The 20,554-nt window shown below is 45.2% G+C and overlaps 1 protein-coding gene across 1 annotated transcript in view; it reads left to right on the forward strand.

Annotated features, from left to right (window-relative positions):
• Nucleotides 1-20,554, forward strand: part of TMEM45B (transmembrane protein 45B) — a 31,232-nt gene extending 10,678 nt beyond the window's left edge. The window contains exons 2-6 of the mRNA XM_090292038.1: nucleotides 14,643-14,862; nucleotides 16,773-16,979; nucleotides 18,102-18,286; nucleotides 18,766-18,911; nucleotides 19,946-20,554. Coding sequence (XP_090148164.1) covers nucleotides 14,685-14,862; nucleotides 16,773-16,979; nucleotides 18,102-18,286; nucleotides 18,766-18,911; nucleotides 19,946-20,057 — 828 coding nt within the window. The 5' untranslated portion in view covers nucleotides 14,643-14,684 and the 3' untranslated portion in view covers nucleotides 20,058-20,554. The remainder of the gene's footprint in view (nucleotides 1-14,642; nucleotides 14,863-16,772; nucleotides 16,980-18,101; nucleotides 18,287-18,765; nucleotides 18,912-19,945) is intronic.

The following is a 20,554-nucleotide window of genomic DNA, read 5'->3' on the forward strand; positions in this document are numbered from 1 at the left end:
ACAACCTTAACTAATGACTGGATTTGGGAGATAGTTTCCTCATGATTCAGGAGTAAGGCTAAGCTACATCAGTTCATTTCAGATGAAGAACTATAATTATATGTCAAGCTAAGCCATGGGAACTTTAAGATGAAGCAGATAAGGTCTATTTTTGAGGAGCCAATAGTCTAGTGAGTAAGATATGTAAATGTGTAATTTTAATATGATAAGATAAACGATAAAACTCAAGCTATATATAAGGTGCTGTGGTGGCACAGAGGTGGGGCACCAAGCCCAGCCTGGAATTCACCGAGGGCTTTCTGAAGGAGACACATATTAGAAACAGAGTAAAGGTAAGTCAGGTCGAGAAAATTGGAAAGAACGTTCTAGGTGGAAGAAATAGCAGGAGCAAAATGAGGCCTGCTGAGATGATATTTTTTTTAAAGGTTCCCGCTGGATGAAACAATACGAAAGGCATTTGTTGACATCTACAAATACAATTTCATAGCAGACCAGGGCCAGAACCCAGGTCTAACTCAGTGCGGTGGTGAGGAGGGAGGACTGAACAAAGACAGAAATGGCCTTTCTAGGGATTTTCAAGAACTCAGCTGATTTTGAGAATATTTGGTTGCATTACACAAAACCACCAGAATTCCTTTCTAGCCAAAGAAAATTTCAACTTAATGGTAATTGAGTTCAATAACTCATGACTTTTCAAATAACTTTTAATATTAGAAATTGTATTTTATTATCTATAAATAAACCTATTAGCAAAGGTGTTTATGGGCTATTGATGAGGGGAGATGGTAAGAAGAATATCCACATGTTTTAACTAAATATATGAAGTTTGAAAATTTGCCAAATTATGTTGTTTGGAGGTAACATATGTAGTAAAGTTATGTAGTAGTGTAACACAGAAGCAACGGAATGCTGAGAACATAGTGCAGGATGACGGTCACTTCTCACAGAGATACAATGCTGAGAACATAGTGCAGGATGACGGTCACTTCTCACAGAGATACTATCAAAAAGGGTCAACAGGAAGCTCCAAAGATGTTAGTAGTTTTCTATTTCTTAAGCTGGGTCCCACTTGCGACACAGTTGTTAACTTACTCTTTGTACCTTTTGTGTACATCAGATATATTATTTTATGTTTCAGATGACACATAGGAAGAGAGATACATGGTGGGTCTTAGGAGGTCGAGAGTCAAAGTAGATTTTTCTTTCTTTCATTTTGTGTGTAAAAGTCTTAGGCCTAGTTATGGTTGATGGGCAGAGGCAAGAAAGGGTGGGAGACGTTCCGGGTTGATAGAAGTAGGGCCCAGAGGGCACAGGTGGGGGTGCGGCCCAAGGCTCAGATGAAGGATTGGCCGGAAAGAGGAGCGGTGAGTCTGAGGAGAAGGCGGTGTGGATCCGTACGAATCTGTAGGTGAGGAAGAGGAGAAATGGAGGCGAGTGATGCCTTAGAGTTTCAGTTATGGTAATGAATGAGAAGAACGTTTTGCCCAGAGTTGAGTGAACTCAGGTTTTGAGGGAAGTGAGGAGTTTTCAAAAACTAGCCGATGGGCAATGGACGGAACAGCACACATGTGACAACAGCTGCTGAGTGAGGGGAAGGCCCAGCGCCCGTCCTGTTCACTGATGTGGGCACTGAACCAGTTCACTAATAGTAGAGAAAGAAGGAAAAGTACATGAAGCGTTTTTCTTTGTCACTTGAAAAATCAACCAAGCTTTCAAGTTCAGAGATGCCCCCTTCGCTCTAATGGATGCTGAAGCGGCACCTGGGAACTGCTTCTTTGCTGGTGATACCCATTCAGCTTCATTCTGTTCTTCCCCTACCATGACCAAATGTGCTCTCGTTTCTTTTCATTTTTCATTTCATTTCATTTTTGTAATGTGATAGGAGCAAAGAAAGAAAGGCATTTTAGAACTAGGAAGTGCCCTGGAGATTACCTTTTCCCAACTACCTAATTAACAAAGAAATTATTATCCTGAGAGGTTACATACCTTGCTCAAGGTCACAGAGTGAGTTCACAGCAGAACTTGGACTAGAACCCAGGTCTTCTAACTTAGAGACCAGTGTTCTTTGTTAGATCTTGAGGAATAATTAGGTTTAGACAAGATTTCTCCCTTCAGTCTTTAATTCAGGATTCCAGTAAGACTGCCTAATTTTCATGACAGTTTGAAAGAAGCAATTGGAAAGGCCCAGCTCAACCAGCCCCTCTGTGAAGCCTTCCCAGATTCTCTGGTGAGAAGTATTCACTCTTCTATGCCCACAAGATTGCTATCAGTATCTCTCATGACATGCAATGTTTCATAAGGATATAGCTCCCTACTAGATTATAAACTCCTTGAGTGTAGGGACCATTTCTCCTCTGTTTTATTATTTCCTCAGCGCTCAGCATAGTTTTGCATTTAACAGTCTCATGTGAAAAAAAAAAAAAAACCAGGAATGAGACCTTTTTTTTTTTGGCTTAGGAATCAAACTGAGCGAGGCGGTAAAGGAGCTCTAGTTCATGGTGATTTTGTTCCATAGCATCATGTGACTCGTGCCAGAACAAGGTTCAGATTATTATTCTGGTCTTCCGCCTACAGAGAAAATAACAGTGACAGTAGCAGCTGTCCAATTTTGAAGACAGTGACGGACTCCAGAGTGACCATGCTCCAGGCCCGTAGAGCAGGGATGCCCCTTGCTGGGAGTTCGGGCCTAACCCCGGTCCCACCAGCCTGTGGGCCGCAGAGGACTCCAACCCTGTTCCTGTGCTTCCTCTGCATTCTGTTACTAAGCAGCTCACGGAAGGAGGGGTTTGGCCCCTGCTGTTTGCATAGTGACAGAAAGCTGAGTCAGGCAGGGTTGGTTGCATTCCAAAGTAAACTCAGACCAGAAAACCATCTGAGTGTTTCTGTTGGCAAGGACAGATTCAGAAAGTAAAATAATAAGCTATTTCTCCCCATAACCTACTTCCCTACTGACCAAACACATATCCCCCTGACTAGGAAGGTAAAGGTTTAACAGTGATTACCCCTTTTTTAGTCAGTTACTAAAAGCAAAGGATAGCAGCCTTAGTTCAATACATATACTTCTCCTAAAAGAGAAGCCCAGGTGTCTCCCCTGTTAATTGTGGGTCTAGGGAGAAGAGCACCAGAGACGAGGAAACCGGCATTTATTAAACACATTCTAGGAAGCTGCAGGCAACCTCAGTTAATCCTCGCAGGAGCCCCTCTGAGGCTGGTGTTAACGTCCCTGTTTCAGGAGGGGTGCTGAGATTCAGCGAGGCTGGGGAACTGGTTGAAGGTCTTACCAGTAGCAGTGGCAAAACCAGAACCAAACTTGGGTTTGACACGCGTAGGTCATGCTCTTTCTGTTATGCGACTATACTTCCCCTCGAAGGAAAGTTTAGGGACCCAGTTTCCTTTAGGGAAATCTAAGAAATAGAATGCACTCCAGCTAATGTAAAACTTGACTTCCATCTTGGCCAGTTCAGCCTTCCTCGGACCCGTTTGTGAGGTGGTTTAATTCCTTTCCGGAGACTCTTGGGCGCATGGGACCACAGTGCTGGTTGACGTGCGTTTTAAGCATACTGTTTTGTTCATGCCCAATCTAAGACAGTCTCGGGGTTTAATGCCTACCACCCATGGGAGAGAATGACATATAGTATTCTTGGTAAAGAAGTGGGTGTTAGGGTCAAGGGACGAACCAACATTACCTAGCTCTGCACTGACCACGTGAACCACCGGCTGCAAAGGCGTCTCAGGCTCTGCACGTACCGTTGGCACTGCCTCTGTTGGCTTGTTTTCCAAGGCAGCTGTAGCGACGCCTCCCTCTACAATCTTTCTCCTGTTTCCCCCGAGCTGAATCAGTCTTCCCTTTATTGTTATAACACCCTGTACACGCTGTGAAAATATTTAAAACCACCCAATGTGACTTTCAGATACATTAGGAAACACTGTGCCAGGGATAAAAAATTGTAGTCAGTGAGGTTGTTGAAAACCTTTAAAGTATCTTTTTGGATACACCCGACAGTTGTCTTTTTGGAGTGATTTAGTGATTAAATCAATAAAAGCATATGAAAATGTCAGTTAATTGATGACTAGATAAACCCAATATGGTGTCATGGGCTGAATTATGTGCCCCATCAAAATTGTATGTTGAAGCCATAACCTTCCCTGCCTCAGGATGTGGCTGTATTGTTTGAAGATAAAGTTTTCAAAGAGGTGATTAAGTGACAAGAGGCTGGTCACTAGGGAGGGTTCTCACCCAGCATGGCGGGTGTCCTGGCGAGAAGAGGTCACAGACACACACAAAGGAAAGGTGACGTGAAGCTACAGGAGAAGGCAGCCACCTGCAAGCCAAGGAGAAACCAAACCTGCTGAGCCCTGGACCTCAGACCTCTAGCCTCCAGAACTGAGAGAAAATGCTTCTGTTGTTTAAGCCACCCAGCCTGGGGCACTTTATTGCAGCAGCCCTGGCCAACCAATGAGCAGGCCGTATCCTTACAATGCAAGAGCCATAAACAGGAATGAGCAGTGGTGCATGGATTCAGCCTGACAACATCCCCGAGGGGCAGAAGCAAGTCCCCACAGACCACATGGTGTACGATTCCATGTACATGAAATGTCTGGACTAGGCCACTCGGGAGAGATACAAAGTACATCCGTGTTTGCCCGGGGCCGCGAGGGGCGGGGAGAGGGCCAGGGGGACGGAGAGCACCCAGTGGGTTAGGGTATTTTTTCGTGGGGGTTGGAAGTGTTCTAAAGTTGACTTTTGGTGATGGCTGCACAACTCAGTGAATATACTCAAAAACACTGAATTTTACACTTTAGGTCAGTTGTACGGAATGTGAATTATATCTCCATAAAGCTGTTATTTATTTATTTATTCTTTTAGAGGATATGGAAAGCAAGGAAGGAAACTCTAGGGAAGTGGGCTTATACTTCACACACAGTTTTGAAGGCAGAGCACTCTGAGACTAAATGGCAACATAAATAAATAACAAGAAAAGGGAGGCAGCCTGATCTCTGCTCCCCTCAGGAAAAAGTATAGGAAGCTGGCCTAGAACAGAGCAGCGGCTCACAGCCACAGCATTAGGAAAATTTGGGGCTGCAGCCCTGGCCCATGTGGCTCAGTGGATTGAGTCCTGGCCTGCGAACCAAAGGGTCGCCAGTTCGATTCCCAGTCAGGGCACATGCCTGGGTTGCGGGCCAGGTCCCCAACTGGAGGCACATGAGAGGCAAAGAATCAATGTTTCTCTCTTCTCTCACATCAATGTTTCTCTCCCTCTCTTTCTCCCTCCATTCCTCTCTCTAAAGATACATAAATAAAATTTAAAAAAGAAAAAGATTTGGGGCTGTAGCCCTGGCCCATGTGGCTCATTTGGTTGGAGCATCACAAATTCGATTCCCAGTCAGGGCACATACCCAGGTTGTGGGTTTGATCCTTGGCCAGGGCATGTAGGAGAAGGCAACCAATCAAAGTTTTCTGTCTCTCTAACTCTCTGTTTAAAAACATGAAAAAATGTCCTCGGGTGAGGATAAAACCATTAAAAAATAAAAAAAGATTTGGGGCTGCAGAATTCTTTGTTATGGGGGCTGTTCTGTACATTATAAGACATTTGGCAACATGTCTGCTCTTGCCCCACTGGGTGCCAGTAACTCCAACACCACCCCAGTTGTGACAACAGATCTATCTCCAGACAAATTACCCCTGTTGAAAACTGCTGAAGGGAAGTGGACCTAAAAGTGAACCTTGTGATGTTAGCAGTTACCTGAATTTTCATTAGGCTGTTGTCAAGCAGGCAGGAGGGTGGCAATGCAAGAACCCGAGCACCATTTCAAAGGAAAAGATGTGTCTGTCTGATGTCAAGAAGAAAATGAGGGAGTCAGGGGCGTTCCAGATGGAACCTGCCAAAATTTATCTTTGGCACATTTTTGGTATAATTGCTGTTCTTCAGGCACCTAACTGCTTCCTTGGATTTAATAAGGTTTTTCAATACTTAAAACATGACAAAAGCCTGAGTGTCCCACCAGGAGCACGTTGACCAAGTATATACCTGGTTGGTTCAGAACACATTGGTTATGCTGGATAAAAAGGGCCCACAGCTGTTCATCTCTCCCAGGCCTTGTGTTCACCATGGCTCATTTGCTCCATGTTGCCTCGCTCTGGGATCTAGGCTGATGGAGGAGCTTCCATAAAGACTACTGATCATGATGTGGCAGAGGGAAGCGAGTTCTGGGGTGGGGGTCTTGAACTGGTAATTATGCATTTCAGTCCAGAAGTAACAAGTCACTTCTGCTCACAACTCACAAGACCCAACCTAATCACAAGAGGGCCAGTGTAGTCATACCATGTGCCTAGAATCAGAGAGCCAGAAATGTTTAATGAACAGCATGAAATACTCTCTGAGTACTCTCCCATGTTGCTTTCCTCCCTGTTCATATGATCATACCCCCACACTCGTATGTACACATAAAAACAGGACATTATCGCTGTCGCACAAAATGGGGTCATATTATAAGTAGTGTTTTCCATCTTGCTTGTCTCTGCCAACATTATCTCATGGAAAACCTTCCAGAACAGCTGATATAGCTCTAATTCGCCTTTTTAAATGTTACATAATATTTCACGGTGAAGAGAAACCATACTTCATTAAGTCAAAGGCATGGCTGGCACTCGGTCGAGCTCCAGGTTGTCTGTGCTATTTGGTAGTCCACATATTTCGTGTCCTGTCCTCACAGGTTGGGAGAAACTGGCTTTAACTCTTGTTCTGCTGTGAAAGCCAAGTCCTTAGTTCTCCTCATGTTGGACCAGCTGGTTGCTAAGCATAGGCAGAAAACAAAATTCATTTCTTCGGCTTCTCTTTGATTCCCTCACTCATCTAGCTACATCCCTTCCTTCATGATTCCTACTTTCCCCATCCAAAGCAAGGGAAAATATGGGCTTTATTAAAAACAAAAGGTGCCATATCAAGTTTTATTTTTAATGCCAAACAAATGGCATCAACCATAATTTCTCCTGTCCTCTGCACCATTTCCTCTCTCTTATTTTTTAAGATTTCTTTCTTTTAGTAATTTTTTTAATGCTCACCTGAGGACATATTTATTGATTCCAGAGAGAGAGAAGGGAGAGAGAAACATCAATGTGTGAGGGAAACATCCGTGGGTTGCCTCCCATAAGCACCCCGAGTGGGGGATTGAACCCACAACCTTGGCATGTGCCCTGACCAGGAATCGAACCTGTGACCTTTCAGTTTGCCGGACAACATCCAACCAGCCGAGCCACCCTGGCCAGGCTCTTCTGTCTGCTTTTGTAACTCTTCTCTCCTCTCCTTTCCCTGTTCCCTACTCTTTCTTAACTCTTACCTCCTTTTTCGACACCTTCAACTTGTCTTCCCTTTCACTTACCTCAAAAGAAAAAAGAGAGACTGTAAGGAGGGAAAATGGTTGAAAACAAGGAGTACAAGGAAAAGCACATCGAATATCTTACTCAAGTTATGTTCCTTTCCTAGAGATCTGTTTAGACATGAAATGAATTTTTGCCCAAACTGCTAGCCTTCTTGATTGCCAGCCTTCACTTAAAGCTACTACCTCTCCAAAATGTTTAATTCTCCCTTCACACTCGCATTCTATTGCATGTGATATCAAAAAAGAGTGAATACATTAACATTGAAAAGGAGATTTGCCCTTGTGGAAGCACCTTCTCATGTTTTCCTACCTGGGGGTTTTCCTTAGAATAATATTATTTTATAGTGTAACGCCCACACCATTCTGTGTATACTAGGATGTGCATTCCTTCAGTGTTTGCTTTTTTCTTTTAAGTTATTTTTTTAAAGCTAGAGCTATCAAGACTTAGCCTATATGAAATGTTGTTATCCACATTATTATAAGCCTAAATTTAAAATTTTATTTTAATTATATTTTTAAATATTTTATTTTTTAGAGAGAGGACAAGGGAGGCAGAAAGAGGGAGAGAAATATCAGAGTGTGGTTGCCTCTCATGCACCCCCAACTGGGGGCCTGGCCTACAACTGAGGCACGTGCCCTGATTGGGAATTGAACCGGCAACCCTTTGGTTCACAGGCTGGCGCTCAATCCACTGAGCCACACCAGCCGGGGATAATTATTTTTTTTAGAATAAAAACATCGATTTGTTTTTCCACCCATTTGTGCATTCATTGGTTGATTCTTTTATGTGTCCTGACCAGGGATTGAACCCACAACCTTGGCATATCAGGATGACGTTCTAACCAACTGACCTACCCAACCAGGGCCAAAGTCTTCATTTTTATTGTTCGTTGAAGATTAGTTATTGCCTGTGCCTCCTCACAAAAATTGACCTATCCTATATCTCTACCACATGTTGTATAATGTAGCTAATCTAATAAACTAAGTTAATGATTTGTTGTGGAAGAAATCTACCTCCCCAACCCTTCTCCCCTATCAAGTGCAGGTACTAAGCCTCCTAGTAGCATAAGTAAATTCAAAAGTAGTTTTGACAGACAGGATGCAGGCCTTGTGGATGTCAATTTTAAATCATGTAAAAGGGAAGGGTGGAGCCAGGTATGGACAAAGAGGCAGATAAGGACTCTGCCTGTGTTCAGGGAACTGCTTCTCAGAAAAATGGGGAAGGGCAGGGAGGATTTGCAAAGCTGGTTTTTCTGCACTTCTGGCTAGAAAAACAAAAGAGTATAACAGGCCTTACCTTGAGAGGGAATTTTTTCTTATGTTGATCACAAAAATTAACTCAATATGAAACAGGAAAAGCCAGTGTGCGCGCTGCCTGTCACCTACCAGACCCGACAAGCATAAACAGGGATCGAATCTTTATGGGCACTTTATTCAGATGGTCGGTGATCTGAGAGGACAGTGGGTTTGTACCCTAACAGGCTGTCCTAAATTCCATTATAAAGTGACCCTTTTTATAAGGAGAAGAAAAGTGTAGCAGGGGGTTTGGAATTCAGGGAAAAATTAATCAGATAAAAGCTGCAGCATCCTTTCATCTGTGTCCTGGGTGGTGGTCTTTGTGTCCTGGGCTGTGGTCCTTGTGCCCCAGGGATTGGTCTCCGTGTCCTGGATGGTGGTCATCTCTCCCTGGAGCACAATGGCTCAGATACCATCTTGAATGCTTGCAGTCCTCCTGAGGCACAAAGGTGGAACTTCTTATGGCTTTCTGGGTTATTCCTTCAGATCCTGAAACAATAGCTTTTTACATACATTGATCACTAAACTTACTAGCTGTTACCTGAAACTAAGATTTTCCAGCATTTGAGTGCCCCATCAAAAATGGACCATTGATTTAAGTGTAGTGTGCAAAACTATAAAACTTCTAGAAGGAAACATAAAAAGCCTTAGGTGCTCTTGGGTATGGTGATGCCTTTTTAGATAAAACACCAAAGAAATGATCCATGGGAAAAAAAAAAGTTGGAGTTACTTAACATTAAATTTTCTGCTCTGCATAGACAAAATTCAAGAAAATTAAAAGATAAGCCACAGACTAACAGAAAATATTTACAAGAGACATCTGATAAAGTACTGTTATCCAAAATAAAGAACTCTTAAAACTTCATAAGAAAACAACCTGATTTAAAAATGAGCTGAAGACCTTAACAGACATTTTATCAATGAAGATTTACAAATAAGCCTATGAAGAGATGATCCACATCATATGTCATTAGAAGAACGCAAATTAAAACAAGACACCATTACACACGTGTTAGAATTGCCAAAACCCAGAGGACCGGCAACACCAAACGGTGGTGAGAATGTGGAGCAATGGGAGCCCTCATACATGGCTCAGTCAATGGAAGAGACATCCGGGCGTAGAGAGAATTTTTGTGACTTTGTTCGAGCCAAAGACAATTGCTGGGAAGCAAGACCTCAGTGAGACTTGAAATAATGCTACGGAGAAGGAAGGGCAGCTTAGCACCTTATTTTATCCATTACAATCAAAGGAGGATACAGGAAATCCCCTGGTGATAGGTTAGGGAGGCAGAGGACACGAAGGGGCTGGGGAACCTCTGGGATCAGATGAAAGGTTCTTTTACACAGGTGAGTACAGGATAGGTAACAGTCAACAATTAACATGGTAACAATAACAATGAGGGGAACTGTGGGCTCAGCCTGTGCCCTGGGGGTTCGGAAAAAGGGAAGTTATTTTGCTGGTCCAAAGGTCTGTTACAGATGTAAAAAGACAACAGGCTCACTTAAGATAAAGATTGACCTTTGTTAGGGAAAAATACTGGCCTAGGACATGACTACCAGCCATGAACGGCTTTTTGTTATTTTTAATTTCAGACCATCCTTTGTGGTTGCTTTAGGTCTCTGAGTTTGTAAGGCAGCTTACAGGCTTCCCCTGAGCTTGTCTGGTTACTATGTGGCCCCTTTTCTTCCACACTGGTGGGAATGCAAATAGTACAGCCACTTCGGGAGACAATCTGGCAGTCTCTACAAATCATCTTCTTACGGTAGGATCCAGCAATCTCACTCCTTGGTGTTTACCCAAAGGAGATAGAAACTCATGTCCACACAAAACCCACACGCAGATCTTTGTGACAGGTTTATTCAGAATTGCCAATTCTTGGAAGCAACCAGGATGTCCATCAGTAGCTCAATGGATAAATAAACTGTGGTACATCCAGGCAACAGACTATTATTTGATGCAAAAAATAAACAATCAAGCCATTAAAGAAAAAAAAAAGAAAACATGGAGGAAACTTAAATGCATATGACTATGAGAAACACTCACAATAAAAACCGAGACACAGGACCTGAGCAGCAAAGCGAGGCGTTTATTCATGAGTCTGCAGAGTCAGGCGCACCACCAGCCAGGATCATGTACGCACGAAGTAGACAAAGAAAACTGGTTTTATACCAATGCGATTAGCTCCTCCTCCCTAATGCAATTAGCTCCCCCTCCCCTTTCCTTCTCCTCCATTTCTCCATTACAGTATTCCCTCACTTATCGCGGGTATTACATTCTAGACACCCCCACGAAAGGTGAAAATCCGTGAAGTAGGGACCTTACATTTATTTTAGTATTTATATATATTTTAAGGCTTTATAAACCCTTCCCACACACTTATAATCTGTTCCTAGTCCCTTATTAACCTTTTCCACACTTTTATAAACACTACTTATGTTCTTAAACATATTCTACACTCTTAAACCTACGTAACTTTAACAACATATGTATACAGTACCGCAAAATCCTGCAATAGAGCAAAAAATCCGTGATAAAGAATTAAATATATTTTTAAAAACCCTGCGATACAGTGAGGCTGCAATAAGTGAACTGCGACATAGAGAAGGACTACTGTACTGGTTAATCCGGGTTCACAAAATAATTGACTAACTACTTAACTCAGGATGTGATTAACTAAAGGCAATCTAGTTATAGGTCTGTCTCCAACTTATTTGCAAAGTTATCTAGATATGTCTTCCCATTTCTCTGTGTTTGGTGACAACAGTCTTCCTCCTTTTGATCCCAGAGATATGTGTGAGGAGCTTCGGAATGTCATTTCCTTGCCCCTTTTCCATGATTCATCTGTTAATTATCTCCTACCGGTTTGAGAGTCACTGGCTTGCTTCTTCATCCCTAACATGACTAAGAGACGAACCAGTCTGAAGAGCCTACATACCATATGATTCCAAGTATATGACATTCTGGGAAAGGCAAAACTATGGGTGTTATAGAGTGGGGGTCCCCAAAATCCCCAGAGCCTGCGGTTGGGGGATGGAGGAAGGGAGCAACTGTCAAGATGCCCTTGCACATCTGTAGCTGGCAGCTAGGGTCTTAGTTATGCAAATGGATTCAGTTCTTGAAGGCCCAAGGAGATGGGAGGGGCTTTGGCCGTTGGATGGTGAGGAAAGAGCGTACAGGGCCTGCGCAAGTTTCTGCGAATGGTCAGAGCTGGTTACCACGCCCACTGAGTCACAGGCCTTGGTCGGGGATTTAAAAATAAGGCGGCAGCCATTCTTGGCAGAGAGCAGAGGGAGTTCCGTGTGGTTTACAAGGAGGTAGAGAGTAGAGGGATCCACGTAGCTTGCAAGGAGACAGAAGAGAGATCCATGCGGCTCTGAAAGGACAGAGAGAGAACCACGCGTGATCCAGTGCAACACAGCACATGTTTTCCTGGACTGTTAAACGGAGGCTGATGACATCGTACCCCAGGTCCTGAAGGAGACAGCTGACAGATAAGGGACAGGGAACTCCTGGGCTTGGTTTTGACTTCTAGCCTCTTGGGGAGCAAGGGAAATGCTGGGTCCCGTGGGAGAACAGGGCTCTGAGCTGAAGTGCTCACTGTCCTCCCCAGGTTGGAATATTGTAAATAAAGACCTGTTTTCCTCAACACTAGCTGTCGGGTTTTACACCAAGGCGCCACGTTGAAGAACCCTCTTTCGCTCTGTAACATGAAGACAATAAAAAGGTCAGCCCTGGCTGGTGTGGCTCAGTGGATTGAGCACCGACCTGCAAACCAATATGTTGCTGATTCAATTCCCAGTCAGGGCACAACCTGGGTTGCAGGCCAGGTCCCCAGCTGGGGGGCATGGGAAAGGCAACCCATCGATGTGTCTCTTGCACATTGCTGTTTCTCTCTCTTTCTTTCTCCCTCCCTTCCCCCTCTCTAATTAAAAAATATATATATCAGTGGTTGCCTGGGGAGAGGGGAGGGGAGGGGGGGATAAATGGGTGAGCACAGAAGGTTTTTAGGGGACGTATCAGCTGTTTTACATAAAGTAGTCAGAGGTTAAACAACCATTTGAGCAGAGACCCAAGTGCAGGAAAATTGTCCTAGAAAGAACACAGTGCTCGGTCCTAAAGCAGGAGTGGGTTGTACTTGCTGAAGTGATCGAGGGGACCCTGTGTCGCAGAGAGAGAGGGGCGGGAGAAATTGAAGGGAAAGCACAGGACCATGTGGACGCTGATAAGGATTTGGGGTTTGTAGAGCCATAATAATGAAACTAATGATTTCAATAGCTGTGTGTATTGTAACTACTGTGGAGGGAGAGGTGGCGAAAGAGCTCCAGGAAGTTGACAGAGAACGCCTGGCGACTAAATTAACAGATGGCAGTGTGCACTCAAATTAACTGGAATCATGGAGGTAATTACCAGAAAAAAGCAGCAGAAAGGATGTAAAGGGGTTTCTCTGGGGGGAGGGGGTGTTGAAGAGGGAGGGAGCATGGGGTTGCTGCCTTTCATTAAAAACCTTTAAATACTATTTGACATTTCAAAAGCTAGAAGCATTTTTTAAAAGCTTGTGAGAGTTCCTGTGAAGAGCAGCAACCTCAACTGTAAATGTGTCAGGCACGGAAGAGCCCTGACGATGTAGCCAGTGCCAGAGGACGAGAGAGGACGGGGACGCCCCGCCACCAGGGTTGGTGCAAGCTGTGCAGAGCGCCAGTCCTCTAGCTTCCTACAGGGTACTTTCTAGATGACCATCAACTGCTCTGCCCTGCCCCCCACCCCCACCCCCACCACCTCCATTTCTTTAGGTCACCATCCAGGCCATGGGGAAAAAATTATCATTTCTGAATAGATTCTAGATAACACTCTTAATTTTGAATTTTACTGAATTTAAATCATATTGTCCATATTTGTGTATACGGGAGCTGCATCAAATCTCTAATTTTTCAAATTATATTCCAATTAGGTGAAGATGAGATTGTACATTAATATGCATGTCTGTGAGAGTTATTATCCATTTCTATTATTTGTAAATTGTGTTCATGTCTTTGCTCATTCTTCCACTGTCTTTGCCTTATGAATCTGTAAAGGCTCCCTAAGGGGATATTGCTGCCTAGGCATTTTCCAGGATGGCAGCCCTGCTCACACGGAGAGTCTAGACATTTAGACAAGACCCTGAGCTTCAGCATCCCACCTCAAGTTCTAGCTTTGCTTTTCCTGGGCTACCTTTTAAAATAACCACTTAAGAGTTAAGCCCACAAAAAGTTAGTGATCTCCACCCCACCACCTCTTAAAGGTCATATAGGTGCTTGCTACCTACCCTGCTTTCTGTCTCCTGCTCCTGGTGCTCTGGGATAGAGGCTGCCCTTCCCAGCTCAGTGCCCCGCCCCCAGCCCCAGCCCTATTTCTGGGATCTGAAGTAATGAACTTGTGATGTTACTGCCTTTGTGTGAATGTATGGAAACTACCTTCGATCAAAACAACCCTGTGGTTTCCACATCGCCAAGGTGGGAGCTGCGATGCTAAGGGAGCTTCCTGCCAGCTGTGTGGGTTGCTGGTTCCTCCTCATTTCCCAGGTCACAATCTACATATTCTTAATCCAAGGCACCAGCTCAGCTCAACACAAATACCCATTGATCGTGGCGTTGCTGTTCGCCTTCCGATGTTTCTGATCTATAAAATGCCAGTGTCGGGGAATACTTTCCTGGTTCCCTCCTTTATGTTTAGGAAGGCTTTTCTACCCTGAGATCAATATTTACCTGTTGTTCAGGGGTTTTCCCTTTATTTACGCGTGTTTTTAAAGCCTCAGGGCCAGTGGCACCCGCTTGGGCACGTGACTCACTGCAGATAAGGCTGCAGTGGCGCAGCCCAGAGGCTTATTTTAGGAGAATGAGCGCATCCTTCTTTGGACGGCGTGTGGTTTGGAATCCTCAGTCACGTGCGGCATTTCCTGCCTTAACATCCATTCGTTTTCCTCACTCAGCCATCTCACCGCTCGCTGTTTTCCGGGTATCCTGGAGCCCCGATGGCAAACTTCAAGGGCCACGCTCTCCCGGGGAGCCTGTTCCTGATAGTCGGGCTGTGGTGGTCCGTGAAGTACCCATTGAAGTACTTTCATCAGAAGGGGAAGAGGAGCCAGATCCGTCATTATCAGCATCTCGAGATCATTGAGGCCGCGATCAGAACTTTATTTCCGGTCATTGGTAAGAATGGGGCTGACCTGGTCCAGGGGAGGCTCCCCATCCTACCCAGAACCTTCAACCCACTTTGTGGGCCCCGTGAAATGGAAGTTTCCACTGGCAGAGATGAGAGAAAAAGCATTTCCAGTTGTGTACTGAGCTTTGTAATAGGAAGTTAATAGCCTTGACCTCTCAGTGCGCTGTGAAAAACTACCACGTAAATGACAGTCTTTGCCCCAGAAGGACGTGGGGATAGGTTGTAGAAACAGAAGACATACTTTATGAAGAAGACAAAGCACAAAAGAAGGAGAACAAAGAACAAATTCAAAGGGTAAGCTCATGTATATGAGTTATGAGAAAGTACTAAATAAAATTTTTAGAAAAAATCATCTCCCCCCCAACACACACCTGTCTCTCCACTAGAATCTCAAGAATAAACACCCTACTCACAGGCATAGCCTCCGTCTCCAGATCTCAGGCGAGTATGGAGGGGAGTTTATTATGCTGGACAGCCAGTGAGAGAGATGGGGGAAGAGAGAAAGGAGCCCCAGAGGGGGCCCTTCCTTTAATGTGCCCCATTCCAACAAACCCCCCCACTTCCACTTGTCATCTGTGCCACCCTACCGGTGGTCCTCAGGGAATGACCAGTACCAATGAGGGGTCTTATTCTGTGATTGCACTTGCCACTTACCGTCTCTGGCCAACAGTTTCCTGGGAGGAGCAGAAGCTGTAACAGTAGCTTCTCTTGGGATTAGCAAAGGTGCATAGCTTTTTTTGCCCAGTCCAGCTGGATTTTCCCATTCACCAGCCATTTGGGTCTCAGAAAGTCTTTCTCTTCTTTCTGAAGCTGAGAAGTGACAGGGACCATATGCCTGAAATGGTCAAGGCAGCAGCAACTTGGCCCAAATAAAGCTAGAAGAATTGCATTTGGGTGAAAATAATACTCCTTCATTCACCAATTATTTCTTGAATTCCCACCATGTGCCAGGAACTCTGTTCTAGGCATTGAGGAACGATGGGGAACTCAACAGTCTCTTCTCACAGGACTTCATTCTAATGTCCCTGGGACCTCCTTTCTCTGGGTGGCTTTCACCACTCCTTAATCCTTTACACATAAATTCAGAAAGGGGCTCGGTTTGAGGGGAAAATGTTTTGGGAACAGGATTCAGAATATTGTCATGGAGGATTTATTTAGGCCCCACGAACATTTTGGACACCAGGCATAAAGGCAAGTTGTCTGCCTCCCAAAACGGGACAGGAGAAGGGCTGAGAACCGAACCTCTGCTACAGCAGTTTGATCCACCTTCTGGCCTCAGTCTCTCAACTTTGCCTCCCCTGAGACACAGTGTGGCCAGAATCACATAGGTCACCGAGAGGTAAAGCTACGGGAAGCGCACAAGCCCATGGAGCCCACGCGGGGGCCTCGGAAGAGCGCTCACGTGAAGTCTGCCCTGTGGAAACATGTGGGAGCTGCGTCCCTCCCTAGGCGTGCCCGAGGATCCTAACCACCGTGTCTGCCGGCTCAGACTCTATTATTTTCAACCTAATTGTTTCCTTCTAGGATTTCTTTTACTGCTCACTTGGCGGAGGGAGCCCGAAGAAGTTACCTGCCACACTTTCCCTTAGGTGACAATGCCTTACTGTCGTCTCAGCTACTAGACAGATATCCTGTGAACCCGTGTGGCTACATTTCTACTCCTCCTCCTCCTCCCCCCACGGGCCCCCGGAACAGCAGCAACAAAGGCAAGATGTTTACACAGGTTCCTCAGCAAATACCTTACTTTGTACCGAAGTAGCAGAGTAGGTCCACTGAACCACGGGCCACATTCACCCACATCCCGACTTCATTCCAGACGCAGGTCTATTTTTTGCAGTCACCTGTTTGTCTTAGAACTACTCTTGCCTCCTCAATTTCCATTCTCATTTCCCTGCAGGGATTCTGGCAGAGCAGTTTGTTCCAGATGGGCCCCACCTTCACCTGTACTCTGAAAACCAGTGGATAAAGTTAATGAATTGGCAACACAGTACCATGTACCTGTTCTTTGCAGTCTCGGGAATCACTGATATGGTCACCTATCTCAACAGTCACGTTCCCTTGGGGCTCGACAGACTGGTTATGGCTGTGGCAACATTCAACGAAGGTAACTTAGTGGTAAGGATGGAAGGAAGGAAGACACTGACAAGTTGTCATTATGAGGGAGCAGGGCACAATAGACCAGAACTGTTGAAAATATAATAACCTGCCCCAGAAAAATCCAACTCTCTGAACTTCAACTTGAGCAGGCTTAGTCCTACGCTCTGGATGGTATAGGTGACATAGTCCATAAAGCAGCACATGAAAGCACAAGGCTTTTAGCCAAAGTCACCAGTTAACGGTGCACAAACGCTGTGTGCCCTCCCCCACCAGCTCACACCCTCCGCCCGCTCGTGCGTGAGTGCATGTGCGCACATCTACACAGAAACACACAACTGTCAGAAGACTGGGTGAATGCCGCCGTGCAACAAGTATGACTCCCTGTGGTCTGGGAAGAGAAACCGCACTCCACCCCCGATCCTGCAGTGTTACCATCTGAACCCCCAAACAAATAGGAGACCCACCCATAGGCTAGGACAGATCTCCCAATATAACACATTAAATGGGGTCATAAAAAAGCACTTTTTAAAAGAGATGGTTATTTTATTTATTTTTTAAAAGATTTTATATATTTTTAGAGAGCTGAAGAGGGAGAAATGAGAGAAACATAGATGTAAGAAATATGGATCCTTGCCTCTCACATGGCCCCCACCAGGGACCAGGCCCGCAACCCCAGCCCTGACTGGGAATTGAACCTGTGACCTTTTGGTTCACAGGTCGGTGCTCAATCCATTGAGCCACACCAGCCAGGGCAAAAAGCATTTTGTAATCCAACCACCTCACTTTTGTACCCTAGGAAGAGCTAAAAAAAGGTGAAGGGCAAAACTGAATTTCAAGTAAAAACACACCCACACACACAATTTGTCGCAAATCACTTACCCATCCTCTGTTGATCCCTATCATAGATTCTGTAAAGAGATTTAAAGACCTAGCCTGTGCTGCTTATACCCACTTTACACACAAAATATATTTTACCTGCATATTTGTTGTCCTGTATAGTGTTATATAAACTTACTTTTCAAGTGCTGAAAAATCTGTGAGGAAATTCTAATAATGGAAAAAGTCCAGAACAAATGCTCTGACATAGAAACAGGCAACTCTCTGATGGCCATGACTGGCCTCCTGGCAGGTTTTCTGTTCTACCACCACGTTCATAACCGACCACCGCTGGACCAGTACATCCACTCCCTCCTGCTGTGCGCCGTGTTCGGAGGGGCTCTCAGTATCTTCTTGGAGGTGATTCTTCGGGACAACATCGTGCTGGAATTTTTCCGAACCAGCCTCACTATTCTTCAGGGCACCTGGTTCTGGCAGGTAATGATCCAAGCACTCCTAACGCTGTATGGGTTACGGGGCCCCTCTGAACGTGTCCAGGTGAAGTCCTGCCAATGCAGCACTAACACGCCAGGTGGTGGGTTCAGAAGGCTACACCCCTTACCTTGTCTGCCCCTTGATCTGTGTAACTTGATCCAGGAGTCCCCTGCTGTCACATTAACAAGAGCAATTTATGGAGTATGCATAGTGAGCAGATTAAACATTTCCCTATCCGCCCGCCCCAGTGGAGGTATTGGTACCTTCTACAAGATCCACTTGCTAAACTGTTCACCTGTGGTGTGGTTTGCAATAAGCCTATACTAAAACCACAATTAACCTAGTAATTTTCTTGTGCAAAAAGATCTTTCTCTACTAACGCAGGTATGGGAAATGAGGTGGTTGGGAACGTCCGGATGCCTTGGTGACCCCAGGAAGGACGCGCCAAATGACAAGGCTGACTTCTCTGTGTAATCCACCAGATTGGGTTTGTGCTGTTCCCACCCTCTGGAGCACCCACGTGGGACCAGGACGACCACTCAAACATCATGTTCATCACCATGTGCTTCTGCTGGCACTACCTGGCTGCCCTCTGCATTGTGGCCGCCAACTACTCTCTCGTCTACTGGTACGTCTGAGAGAAGGCGACTTTTGCCGAGTTTTGCCTTCCTGACCAACCCTCTGCCCGACACTTATTACACTGCACCATTTTATTTCCTGTGACCCACCTTTCGTAACTAAGCTGTGCTAACTTCTACCACTGAAGTACCCACTAAACGCCACGTTCTGAGCTAGGAATGCCGCAGTGAGGGTGACGAGGCTTTGAGAAGGGAAAGGACCTGACTGGTGGCAGGGACCTGTGACGGAGCCAGGCTTCAGAGGCAGCCCTGATGGACTGTAGGCCTGTGGAGTGATGGAAAACGCTGCATTAGGCCCCAGCACCACAGTGCGGTGGCTGCTCTGTCCCCGGTTCATTCTAATCCCATCACTGCGTGCCTGTCCTCAGATCCTGTGTCAATCAGATAACACAGGCGGCAAGTGCTCTCTAAAGCGCTCCTCAGGGAGAATATTGTAATTCCTATGCTCCTGGTCTGTCCCAGGCACTGTAGGAAGCATTTAACCTGTTACCCCACTTAACCCTTATCGCTTTATGAAATATGCACTGTGATGTTTTACAGATGGGAAAACCAAGGCTTCAAAAGATAATGTGGCCAAGGTCACCCAACGAGTAAATGGAAGAGCCCCAGTCTTTAACGTAGTGCGAGTCACTCTTGGCATATGGTATTAGTGCTGCGCTGTCATGGCTGCCCTGTCTTTTCTCCTGGGTCCTCATTTCCCTACCCAAAGCAGATACACCTCACCCAGAAAGAGTCCCGCACAGACCAGAGGCAACTCAAGGTCATAGTTTTTAGTTCTACTTCCTGGTCAGTGAAATAGTAAAAAATGTATGCGGGAGACCCAAGTTTAGTCTCAATGACATTAACTATTAAATATTAATCAGGGTCCCTTTATCTACCAATGAACACTGAGAAGTCAGACACGCAAGCACAGTATTTGATACAGATATAAAGAAAATCCTTTAAGAACCATTAGATGCTTTCACATTCCTGGGTGAACAAATAAGGGAGTTTGGAGGCTCATTTGCCTGTTTCTCTCTTACAGCCTTTTTACTCGGTTAACGAGGCACAGAGAAGGAGAAATCATTGGGATTCAGAAGCTGAAGTCAGACCCCACCTACCAGACAGCCCTCTTGAGTGGCTCAGACGAGGAATGAGAAGAGGCCCCGGTCATAAACGGGGTGGGCGTGCTCCACTGAGCACGAACAGCCGGGGCGCACAGGGCGGCGCACCCCCTGCACTTCGCTTGCCCTGGTCTGCTCTCCAGGCTCTCTGCATTTGCGCCTTCTCGTTTCATTGGCTGAAGGGTGTTGGTATGGTACATGTTTCATAAAGAAAACTGAAGCAAGCTCTAACTTGTGTCTCAGCGTGAAGAGAAATCAGGGACTCTGAAAGGTTCTGAACAGGAAGTAGCCTCATGGATGAATCCAGGCTATGAATCCACCAAAACTCGCTGCTTTTGATAACTTATCCCTTTTCCTCTCAAGAAAGAGGTACAGCAGTCCCTCTCTCTATCGCGGTTCACTTATCACGGCCTCACTGTATTGCAGGATTTTAAAAAATATTTAATTGTTTATGGCAGATTTTTCACTATATCGCGGGATTTTGCAGTACTGTGCAGTAAATACTAAAATAAATGTAAGGTTCCTACTTC

This window comes from Furipterus horrens, unplaced genomic scaffold (genome assembly GCF_987537825.1).
Source record: "Furipterus horrens unplaced genomic scaffold, mFurHor1.1.pri manual_scaffold_11, whole genome shotgun sequence".
Classification (NCBI taxonomy): domain Eukaryota; kingdom Metazoa; phylum Chordata; class Mammalia; order Chiroptera; family Furipteridae; genus Furipterus; species Furipterus horrens.